General features: G+C 34.0%; 5 protein-coding genes across 6 annotated transcripts; 1 reads left to right on the top strand and 4 right to left on the bottom strand.

Annotated features, from left to right (window-relative positions):
* Positions 1-742: 742 nt before the first annotated feature.
* LOC108566263 (probable phospholipid hydroperoxide glutathione peroxidase) lies at positions 743-2,301 on the bottom strand. Of its 2 annotated transcripts, XM_017926063.1 has the most exons (3): positions 2,212-2,301; positions 1,508-1,603; positions 743-1,335 (listed from the first exon to the last, which is right to left on the bottom strand). In XM_017926063.1, exons 2-3 carry the CDS (start codon positions 1,582-1,584, stop codon positions 813-815), a joined length of 600 nt encoding a protein of 199 aa, XP_017781552.1. In that variant the 5' UTR covers positions 1,585-1,603; positions 2,212-2,301; the 3' UTR covers positions 743-812. The 2 variants fall into 2 exon arrangements, with proteins under 2 accessions (XP_017781552.1, XP_017781553.1); XM_017926064.1 differs by lacking the exon at positions 1,508-1,603 and having other exon boundaries at positions 2,212-2,297.
* A 451-nt stretch (positions 2,302-2,752) lies between these two features.
* LOC108566265 (DNA-directed RNA polymerases I, II, and III subunit RPABC5) lies at positions 2,753-3,187 on the bottom strand. The gene is made up of 2 exons (XM_017926066.1): positions 3,095-3,187; positions 2,753-3,037 (listed from the first exon to the last, which is right to left on the bottom strand). The coding sequence occupies exon 2, from the start codon at positions 3,034-3,036 to the stop codon at positions 2,833-2,835; it is 204 nt and encodes a 67-aa protein (XP_017781555.1). The 5' UTR covers position 3,037; positions 3,095-3,187; the 3' UTR covers positions 2,753-2,832.
* A 257-nt stretch (positions 3,188-3,444) lies between these two features.
* Positions 3,445-5,377, top strand: LOC108566264 (small ubiquitin-related modifier 2-B-like). The gene is made up of 3 exons (XM_017926065.1): positions 3,445-3,612; positions 4,778-4,897; positions 4,974-5,377. Exons 1-3 carry the CDS (start codon positions 3,595-3,597, stop codon positions 5,115-5,117), a joined length of 282 nt encoding a protein of 93 aa, XP_017781554.1. The 5' UTR covers positions 3,445-3,594; the 3' UTR covers positions 5,118-5,377.
* Positions 5,378-5,841: 464 nt separating this feature from the next.
* Positions 5,842-8,055, bottom strand: LOC108566262. The gene is made up of 5 exons (XM_017926061.1): positions 7,980-8,055; positions 7,783-7,897; positions 7,554-7,721; positions 6,741-7,038; positions 5,842-6,688 (listed from the first exon to the last, which is right to left on the bottom strand). Exons 1-5 carry the CDS (start codon positions 8,034-8,036, stop codon positions 6,073-6,075), a joined length of 1,254 nt encoding a protein of 417 aa, XP_017781550.1. The 5' UTR covers positions 8,037-8,055; the 3' UTR covers positions 5,842-6,072.
* On the bottom strand, positions 7,844-11,467 carry LOC108566261 (NF-X1-type zinc finger protein NFXL1). Its single transcript, XM_017926060.1, has 9 exons — positions 11,301-11,467; positions 11,006-11,225; positions 10,794-10,930; positions 10,158-10,736; positions 9,868-10,098; positions 9,651-9,782; positions 8,895-9,509; positions 8,612-8,839; positions 7,844-8,494 (listed from the first exon to the last, which is right to left on the bottom strand). Exons 2-9 carry the CDS (start codon positions 11,202-11,204, stop codon positions 8,081-8,083), a joined length of 2,535 nt encoding a protein of 844 aa, XP_017781549.1. The 5' UTR covers positions 11,205-11,225; positions 11,301-11,467; the 3' UTR covers positions 7,844-8,080.
* Between the last annotated feature and the right edge of the window lie 236 nt (positions 11,468-11,703).

Genomic DNA, 11,703 nt, shown 5'->3' on the forward strand with positions numbered 1-11,703 from the left:
TTTTACATATCATTACTGTACTTTAAGTGATTTAATGAATTTTTGTTTAGTTAGGCCGTGTAGTTTTACTTGATTGTTTATGTATACTTTATCGATTTGCTCAATTAAATGACATATACAAAATTATGTTTATTTATTTAATATCTATTAGATATCCAAACCTTTTCTAATCTTAAAAAAAAACTAAATACTGTATATGACCTACATGTTAAATTCTGATAGAAGTATTGGAAATTACATAACTGGAAGTTATTGGACTAAAATTTTGCAAAATTATTAAAAAATATAGAATATTTATTAATAGAAGATTAACATGGTAAATATTATTATATCAGAAAAAATGTTGTGTTACAAATTGGACAAACGTTAAAAATAGAATCTAATTAACATAGATTTGTGATATATTTATAAACTAATGATTCATTTAACGTCTAATTAAGTCTACGCTAATTATATGCTCGTTCCAAAGTTCAAAGTCCGTTTAAAACAATGATGCAACCTGGATGGATATTTTGTAATTACAAAAGAATAATAGGTAAAAAAAAAGTAGTTTGAGATTTGTACAAAACAACATGTAAACATAATAATTATTGATTTATCGTGATTCATTAAACTTTGATTAATGTTTTCAGTAATTGTCAGGAGATATTATTTTATGCTTGTCATTCGTAATTAGTAATAAATTAATGATCGTTTGATTTTTGGGAATACACATAGGTAAAAAAGGTGAATCATCATCATGTACATGAAACTAGTTAATTTTTATTAAATGCTACAATAAATTAAACCCGTTTGAAGAAATATAATTAAATTTAGAAGTACTTTTCAAGATGTTTGACAAGATCTTTGGGGTTGGTGGTCGGACTGTGCCTCTCCACCGGTTTTCCCTCCTTGTCGACGATGAACTTGGTGAAGTTCCACTTAATTTTATTGGAGATCGTACCCTTGACGGTGTTCTGCAGATACGTCCACAGGGGATGAGCGTTGCTACCGTTCACGTCCACCTTCTCGAACATATCGAACTTGACGTTACGCTTCGACACGAACGTGCAGATCTCGTCGGTGTTTCCCGCTTCCTGGTTTCCAAATTGATTGCACGGGAAGGCGAGAATCTTCAGGCCCTTACTCTCGCCGTACTGTTCGTGCAGATCCACCAGATCCTTGTAATTGTTTCCTGCCAATCCGCATTGCGAGGCGACGTTTACGATGATGCACACGTGACCCTTGTAGTCGGAAATAGGCACAACTTCGCCTTTGATGTTCTTCGCGTTGAACTCGAAGATGGAGGAGGCCTTCTTTGGGTCTTGAGGATTTTGCATTTGGTCTGCCATAGTGCTGCGAATGTTTGTTTACTATTAACTCGATTCACAATCGTCGCATTTTATTTATACTATGTTATAGTCTGAATGAGATAAGGACATGCGACTACGACGCAATAATTAGTCATCGGTTATATGAGTGCAATGTTATGTAATTGGAATTGACTAGATTAGAAGTTATTAAATACCTGCTATACGCGACGTATTTTCGTGCGTTGACGGAATTTACTACTGCTTTCTTTATTTGCGATAGAAACAGACGCATCAGTATTTCTCTTCTTAATCTACAAAACATTTAAAAACGCTTTTAGTCATTAACTATTATTAATAATATAAAAGCAAAAGAAACAAATAGAATTACTCTACAGTAAACAAATACTAAGATTTACTTTAATTTGTATTTGTCAAGTTACATCTAAACTTTGAAATTTGTATGAACAAATTAGTAAATATTTTATATAAATTGAAGATTTCTGTAATAAATAATTACATACTAAGAAATAGTGGGAATCCCCTTTGTTTACTAAATGGTTGCATACCACTTCTAATGAGTCATGAATGACTTAAATTACAATAGTTTATTTATAATTAATAGTTAATCAATGACCTAACGCAGCTTTTGATCTCATTAACCTTATGCAGCCTTATTTATTTACATCACAACAATAAACATGAAATAGCAGATTTTCATTGCGTAATAAGTTTGTGTTATTTAATTGTTTGCATTGCGAAAAAGGTTATTAAAACACCGGGTTTTCCATCTAGTTAATTAGTCGATTGGAGGTTATGTTGATCAAATTAGTAAGTTAATTGCAGTTGATCATCAGCCATCAATTAAATTGTCAGGATGGTTAGAAACTCTGGTGCAAATAAGGCATAGGGTTTTACTTACTATTTGTAGTATTTGAGACTTCGCACCTTGGATACAACCTGACGTTAGCCACGCAAATTGTAAATGCAAATGCCTGATCCAAGTCTACCTATTTTTTGCGCAAAATTTTGTTGATTTAAAAAAATTCATTGTTTTATTACCAATTTATCGTATAATTGATAATTAATACTTTTTATTTAAATCATTTGAACTTTATCCTAATGATCATTAGCTCAGCAAATGCTCAATAGTTTAGTAAAACATAGTGAAATCTATTCTTTTAGATAATTATAAATTACTTTTTACTATTAACTTAAGTTTAGTTTTTTCCTATAGACATTTTATATAATTAATGGGGATTAATGGTATATAACAGATTACCAAATGAAGTAAAAGAGGAAACAAGAATGAAAGCATTTCAAACCAAATTGGTAGAATTTCTAAAGTAAAAGGCTACAAGCAGCTCACTCTCAATACCAGTTCAAGAGAACCTGAAGATCTGGTGTAGAAGAGCAATCAAAATGAAAAATACCTATACAAACTGTATTACATTCTATAACATTTTTTATTATATTTCTTATATTTATACAAAATCTTAAAATCACATTTATTACAAAAAACAAGATAATAGTATTGGTAACATTATTTCTCTAGAGGAGCATAATTGAGTAATTTTTCGATGAGATCCACATGTCCCAGTAACATTCTCCTGCAGCAGTACCTCTTCAGTCCGAGGGCATCCAAAGCATCACCTTCAGTGTACTCTGCTTGGAGAAGTCCCAAGTAAGCCTCCCATTTGTTGCCAATAACTTTTCCGCAGGTGAAACACCTCACCGGGATGATCATGCTAAAATTAAAGAAATGTTACAATGAATATTAACGACAATTGGAAAAAAATACGTACTTTTTATGAACTTAGAACAGCACACAACAAAGTACAACCTTAAAATACTTAAAATGACATGCGAACAATACTAAGAACATTAACATCAACAATTATTACCAACCGCATACTAAATAGTTATGATTTATGTTGGTAGGTCTTTAGTGATTAAATATTTTTAAAAGTAATATTCTTTATAATGATTATTTTGTTACGTTATTAAAGTAAATTGATAAATTATTTATTTTTATTTGAATTGGTGGTTATTAATGGATAAATGTATGGTATACAAGGATAGGAATGGTATGAAACTAATTGGTTTTGGATTAGGTTGGCAGCGTATCGTATTGATTTTCTGGTTTCTGTTCTTGCCACCAGAGCTTCGTTGTAGCATCAAGCCGGTTTCGTTCGTTATTGATATTTTGTGGTTGGAGTTGGCGTAAGCAGCAGGCGAGGCATTGCATTCATCAGAAATCCCCTTTGCAGATTCATCAGTTCGCAAAAAACCAATCTTCGTTACAATGAGCGACGACAAGAAGGTAAATATCCGTTAATTTCATTGCTTGCTACAGTCTAACAAGAAACAAACAAACAAGAAAAACACTCGGATTCGATGTGTGTATGTGCGTGTGTGTGTGTAAGTGTGTATACCAAGAGTGGAAAAAAAAAGAGAAACCCAAATTAGCGTGCGCCCAGCAACGTTTTTTTTTTTGTGTGTTGTTTCTTCATCTCTGTACACCTTCGCCCTTCCTGTTTATCTCTATCCTCTATCACATCATCAACATCTTGATGTTTATCCCAATTTGGGTTCAACCACTCATTGGATCAGAGCTTCATTTGCATGGATAAACACTTGCTGGAATGGCCCCCCCTCTCCTTGAACCACCACCAAAGCTTTGCCCACCATCATATCAATTTTTCTTGTGATAAGACCAACCCATTGTTTCTTATTTGAAAAATGCCAAATCAGGATGGAAAACTCAATTGAGTTGAGGGGATTAGTAATCGTGCTCAAACAATGCCAAATGGTAGTAGAAAATAAACAATAAGCAATTGCTTCCGACATTGTTTAATGAAAAGAAATGTAAACAAAGATAACCCTTCTGGTTTTCATTTACATTTTCTTTTTAATTATTTATTTAATCGCACCATTCTCAACACATTGGATAAGTCAAAGTTTATTGTAATCATTCATCAGATAGTTATCAAATTTCAATTCATAATTTATTATGCAGTACATCATTAAAATTGCTTATAATTTCCATTTAAGCACTTAAATTTGTTCTGTGACATTGATGATTATTTTTACATGCTGTGAATTGTAATGACCATTGTTACATAATTTATAAATTTTGTCAATTAATCTTTACAATCTCAATTTATAGTTATCACACTTTAAATTAGATTTAAACAAATATTAATAATGTTTTGTAAATATTGAAGGATCAAGACAAAGTATTAATTGATGATTGATTACTTTAATGCAGTTTTTAATTCATGCAAATAATCTAGTCAGATTGTTTAAATGTCTAGATGACAGCAAAATCACGAATACTTTCTGCAAGTTACAGTGATAACAAATTCTCGCTTATCCTAAATGAATGAATCATGACCAAGTCAAGAGACTCTGTAATTAACAACCACTAACTTTTTATAGATTTTGCGAGTATTGTTTCTGATCTTCTTTTTTTTTCGTATTTTCAGGCCTCCGATTCTGAGCACATCAATTTGAAAGTATTAGGTCAAGACAATGCCGTTGTACAGTTTAAAATTAAAAAGCACACGCCTCTTCGGAAACTAATGAGCGCGTACTGCGACCGGGCTGTAAGTATTATAATTAAACAATTATAAAACATAATTTTCAATTTACCTTAATTACTAATTTTTTTTTTGCGTTTAGGGTTTGAGTTTAAACGTTGTGAGGTTTCGATTCGACGGCAATCCGATAAACGAAACTGACACACCAACTACCTTAGAGATGGAGGAGGGCGATACAATCGAAGTCTACCAACAGCAAACCGGAGGACACTACTACTACTACTAAACAAAACGTGCCACGACAGACACGACGCCCAGTTTCCATCTCCACGCATTATAAAACAATATAAACACACAAACAAAAATATAACAACAACAACAACAAACAAAATACACACACACAAAATTTATATTAAATATTGTTAATCTCATATGTGTAAATTTAAGTATAAAAATCTGTATTATAAGGATTATCTTGCTATATAACTAAAACTGAAGAAGAAACTCTAATAATAATAATCATAAATAATACATATTGAACGTCAACGTTGAAATGGAAAACGGAATACCTCCCCGTAACATTTATTTTTTATTTAAAAACATTAAACAAGTAATGGAAAACAAAAATGCATTATGAAAGAATTACAAAAGATAATATGAAAGAATTAACTTTTAAATTCTCTTTTTTAAATATGTTTAAGTAGACTTATTTTGCAATAAATATTTTTACATTAGAAACTCTGCTTTTCTCCAAATCCTTTTATTCACTCATTACATTTTACAACTTTCTAAACTTAAGACTATCAACATTTAAGTTACTATAGGTTGCAAAATACTGTCCTGAAGGATTCTGTATAATATTTACTTCCTTATTTAAGCTCAATCTTTAATTTATTAATTATCATTGTTTAATTATCTTCATTTCTTTAAAGAAATTAGTAATGGTTTTGTATTGATTTTTTTTTGGCATTTCAGTCATTATTTATTAAGATTAAAGTGATTTTCTTTGTTTTTATAGAAGTATTGTCAAGCTTTTGTTAATATTTTTCTTGAGGACGATTTTCCTTATGAATTATAAGCAGAAAACGAAGACAAATCAATTATGTTTGTTGGAATTTAGAACAAAATCTAGAAATATCAAGCATTACATAATTTGCAGTAGCAAAAAGTAAGTCTTCCAATAAGCAAATACAGATAATTCTTTAACATTTTCTGTTTTAGATGAAAGCAGTTTCATATTATTATCGACGTTTGTTCTTTTGTGAATTGCTAGATCTTTGCTCGACAGAATGAAAATGCAAAAACCTAAAGACGATCAGTGCTAGAATTTCCATCAGGACAACTGTAAACATCATTCCTAATGGATTTTTCAACGCCGCTCCACATGCGGTATACCAAATTGAACCATCCGCCGGGACTTCACTCAAACAATCCCAATTGAAGTACCCTTCATGGAAATCCCTGGCGCACAAATATTTCTTCTTCTGTAACATCATTCCAAACGCTGTTTTAACAGAGACCACTTCATCGCACGGACCAATAGGTTCTTTAAGACCTACAGAAATTTCCTTCTTGGGATCGAAAAATATTGGTATAACTAAGAATGTTAGGTAATGCAACACTAGATGTGTTACAAGTAAATAATCTACTCGAGCGAAATTCGTAACATTCCTCGCGATATTCTTACAACCAAACCCAATTACCACAAGGAAAATCAAAAGGATTATGGAGAAAGTGATGGAGCTGTGCACTCCGTAAATATCGTGCAAGGGATGATATATAGGTATGAACAGAAGAATGCCGAAGGGAGTTCCTAATACACTGGCAAAGGCTGTGCTTAACATTTCGTTTGAAAAACTGTAAAATAATTGATGTGATACCGTCAAGTTTAAAATGTTATTTGATTTACCTATGGCAATCCCATTTATCTTTGCTTTTGCAGATCGTTTTGGGGATGAAATGGAACCAGAATGTGAAGCTGGCGGCGAAACAGGCGTGGAAGTAGTAGGAGTTCCATGGTACCCAGAACATGCGATCTTCAATATTGGGATCCGTATCATGCCAAGTCCAATGCAAGAAGTTGACGCTTATTATGTCGTATGGTATGTCTATTAGGACTGTGCAAAGACCCACGGCGAAAGGCTCAGCCCATCTGGGTAGTTTCAGTTTGGCTACAGCTACAGATGCTTGATATATGAAGCAAGGATCTGCAAAAAGGATTTCAGGATAATCAAGTAAAGCATCAATTACAAATATATATTCTTACAACAATAACTAATTTGTATTGGGATTGTGACGAAAACATAAATATTATAACGAATAATTTAAATCTATTTTTTAATGGTAAAAATATTACTTGATGCAAATAATTCATGTATTTCATAATATCATTGATAATATTCATAAGATCAAAGTTCTCTATTACTTTTTAAACAAAAGAATGCAAGATTTTTTTTTGTTTATTTTCCATAGTTACTATTTTGAAAGTTTATAAACGTCGCGATTATGAATGAAACATTTGATTTTCGTGATTTCAGCTCAAATCAGAATATTTTCGAACTTTTGTAGTGTTTGAGTGATTTTATGCGACAAGATTAATGGAATGTGCTGTTATTAATTCTGTGAGTCTAAATTTATATTTATACGTGATACTAAATGATTTTACGGTTATCGAATTTCAAAGCACTCTATGAACTTTTTATCGCATGCTAATTTTACTTACACAAAAATATTATGTGCAATGGAAGTCTGTGTCCAAAAAACACAACATGCGTCTGCGAATGCCAGAAATTATCGATGTCTGGTACTAAATAAGACATTGATTCCACAACAAGTCCATGTAGAAGAGTTCCTATCCACAAATACCTAAATCTGTTGCATTTGGAAAATGCTGAAAGCGGATAAACTCTCTTTGCAAATTAAAATATAAATAAAAAATTGGATTCACTAACCGTGAATTGCTGTAACAGCAGCTCCAAAGATAAACGCGAATTGGGCAATTAAATAGCTGGGTTCATGTTTCCAATGTAATTTAATGTCAGAAATTCGTACAAACCAATCTAGAAACTACAGGTCCAGTCCAAAAAGAAAAACAGATCAATATTACAACAAAAAAAAACAAATACAAAATAGTATAAACGTGTATTACATTTTTATAACGTATTTCCGAAAAGTTACCACCGAACACATATAAATCTTGCTCCATTATTTTTAGTCTAACAAGAGAAGCTGACCTTCTCACTGCACGTATCACGAAAGACTGAGATAAATACCGATCGCCACAACAACAAAACCGACAATAAACATCCAATACTTTTGCATGAAACTTTTCTGCTCGACGATTTCGACGTTTTTTCGCTCTTTGGATTTCTTCTTGCCTTGCATCATTTTCTCGTACTTCTCCAACTCCTTTTGGTTCTTTATCTCCTCCTCTTTCTTCCGCTTCTCGTTCTCCAAATCTTTCAGCTTTCTCTCCTCCAGCTTTTTCTCGGCGCAAACTTCGTCGCATTCCAAGACACCTCCGGTCTTTCTCTGAACGTCGCAGGTGATATCCTTTTTGATCCTTTTGCACGGACAGGATATTTTCATTTTCTTTTTACAATCTTCGGCGTTCGGACAATCGCCTTGGTGACAGTTTGCTCTGCATTGATGTCCGCACGGATACTAAAATAAACATATAAACACTATAAAAGCAGACGTTTCTCAATACAATACAGTTTTTAATCATCAAATATTTTTTCAGAATATTTATAAAAGTTGTTCTTTTTGTTATATACAAACCTTGCTAGGGCATCGATTTCCGCAACTCTGCAGAGCATCACGATCTCCCGTTGTCCAGTCTTTACAGGAAACGTACGGTTGGCTCAAGTTACAATGACATTTGATCCTGACCATCAACTGACATGGTGGACATGAGCCTGGGTGGCAAGGTTTGGGGCACTGGTGAGTGCAACCTTCTGGTCTTGGCTTGGTACAGCCACTGTTGCATTCTTCGCAATTCTTACCAGCCTAAACATAAATAACCATCGATCAGTATAATAACACGTTGCGTTAGATTTATTACCTTTAAACTATTTGGGGCTTCTTCAACTGTATGACAATCTTTTGAGCAAGTGTGGTTTCCACATGGTAACTCTCTTTTGCAAGGTTTGTAGCAACTCGAAGGTATTGCTAAGTAACACGCATAATCCGCGGTTTCGTGGCCGCCCAAACACGTAACAGGAACTGGGACGATACAATTGGGACATGGTAACGCACATTTAGTTATAGTTGGAGCTTCCTGCTCCCAAGGGGTTGACGCTCTTGGAGCTTCGAATTTCATCAAAACCGAGGAGTGACAAGTGGACGGACACTTGTGGGAGCAAGTATCTCTTGGTTTGTCGCATATTTGCTTGCATTGTGGGCAGTCGCCGAAATGGCACTTATGCGGCACGCTCTTCTTGTGATGACATTCTGTAGATTTCTTACATATCTTCGAACATTTTGGTGGCTTCGTGGATTTCTTCTTACCGCATGGTACTACAATCGATGTGGCTCCACAGAAGCATTTCAGAGTTTCTGTTAAGTTACATGGATAGCAAGGACCTCGATGGCAAACCGAAGCACACGCGTGTTTTCGACACGTCAAAGTTTTTCCACAAGGTTTCTCGCACGATGGACAATCTTTACCATCGCAGCACTAGACAAACAAATTTAAATATTTGTAGTATATTCATCAAGTATTAATTTCTATATATTTCTAATTATTTTTTTTAGAAGAGGTAAAAATATGTTATCCAAAACAAATGTAAATACTTGATTATAATTGTTTTTAACTTACCTTTTTATTACATGGATGTTTGTTGCAGTCTCTCATCTGCTTGCATTTCGTCTCACATACATAAGGCTTACAGCATTGGATCTGTTTTTTATGCAAACCACATCTACATGATTTAGTAACTGTTTCAAGGCACTGCAACCATTAAAGTTATATTATATAATGCAGAGTAAATGCAATAAAGGAGATCTATTCATGCCGGGAGTTGAATAATATTTACCTGACTGCATTTATCTTTATGACACCTTCTATTACAAATGTGCATACCGCACTCCAGAACTTTACCGCAAGTGTCGCCGCAGGTCGGAGTATCCTCGGTACAAGGTAGCTGGTAATTGGACTTACCACAAGGGCAAGTTCTAATTTCGGAAAGTTTACAGGAACCACAAACGCCCGTGTGACATATCTCGTCGCATTTGTGGAAACCGCACTTCAAATCTTTCCTACACACCTGAACAAATACAAAGGTTTGAGTTTTGTTTGAGATAAATTAGTTAATAATAACTAAACCTTTTCGCACTGCCAGACTGGCGTGGAGCAATCCCTGAGTTTCTGAGTACTTCCGCAGACGCATTTCTGCACGCTTTTCTTGGAGCAGGGTAAGCAATCACCCGCATGGCAAGGTTGAGAGCATTTGTGCTTGCCGCAGCTCAAGAGTTTGTTGCAAGGTGCCGAGCAGCTCCATTCTTTGTTGCTGCATCTTTGGATTTTCGGTTCGGAGTGTCCGCAGAAGCAGGTGACTTTAACCATCACCGGGCAGGGTGGACATGGTCCGGGATGGCATAGCAATAAGCAGCCGTGGCCGCAATACGGCTGCAAATCCTTGCGACATGTTTCTCCGCAAGAATGGGGCACTATCAGTGATTGGAACTTAGGATTTGTGATCTTTTTGCAGAAACACCGATACTCGTTTGGAATTTGTTCCGGCTCGTACTCGTGTCTGCACTTAGGACAACCCCATTTTAATTTAATGCGACGCACTTGGACTGGCGCTTCCAGTGCCTGTTTCTGTTGGAAAATGGTATCCTTCGACCATCTCTGTATACACATCAAATGGAAGAAACAATAGCATTTTTCACAACTCCATATCTAAAAAGACAAATGATAATAAAACTCAGTATATATAAAGTAAATTACTATACTTACTGCATCAGTTCTTTTAATAGATGAAATACATATTAGGCAGGTGCAAGCTCCAGATTGAAATGCTTCCTCTAAGAATCCTCGGGTTCTTAACAATTCCTTTCCAGCACCACTTGTATCATAGTCTTTCAAAATTGTTCCTAAAATTACATGAATCAGTCAGTACACATTCTATTCAATTCATCAATAAAAAAAATAGTAAATAAAAAAAATACCTATAACATTATCTACTTCCAACTCTTCTTCCTCTTCAGAGGATTCATAGTCTTTGGTAAATTTCTGTACAGCTGCTTGGAGCTTCTGCTGGGCCTCCTTGAATTTTTCCTCAGGATTCTTGCTGTTCTTTGCAGTGGGTATTTTCGATTTGGTGTTCTTGTTCCACGGGTTTTTATTGTCGTTCGGTTTGGAATTCATTTCGAACGAAATTCGTCAAGTCTTATTCAATTTCAAAATGAACAATCCGATCTTCGTTAATGCAAAATTTAAATAAATATTTTTTGGTTAACTCACCAGTTGTCAGTGTCACTAACGGTGTGTTGCCAACGTGGAATAATGGCCTGATCTCAATGTATATGCTTTTCCAACCACTAATATTTGCACAATGATTGAATTAATAAGATGATAACTTCCTTTTTGAAATCGCGATTTCAATTGGATTGTAATTGATAATTCAATTATTCAATTACTCGTCTGTGCGCTCCCAATGATTCGAACTTACCGCAGTTATAAATGTTACCAACTGAAATTTCTTCAGCAAGAAAAATGAACTATTGATTTTTCTTTAAATTTAAAAACTTTAAAAAATTCTTAGTAAATTCTTTAATTTCAAATAGAAATGGTTAAATTATGTTTAATTACTTTGAAAAAATATTAAAAATTGAGACATTTATTTTTGTCTCTAAAACAACTTTTC

Source organism: Nicrophorus vespilloides, unplaced genomic scaffold (genome assembly GCF_001412225.1).
Source record: "Nicrophorus vespilloides isolate i.1.1-1 unplaced genomic scaffold, Nicve_v1.0, whole genome shotgun sequence".
Lineage (NCBI taxonomy): Eukaryota > Metazoa > Arthropoda > Insecta > Coleoptera > Silphidae > Nicrophorus > Nicrophorus vespilloides.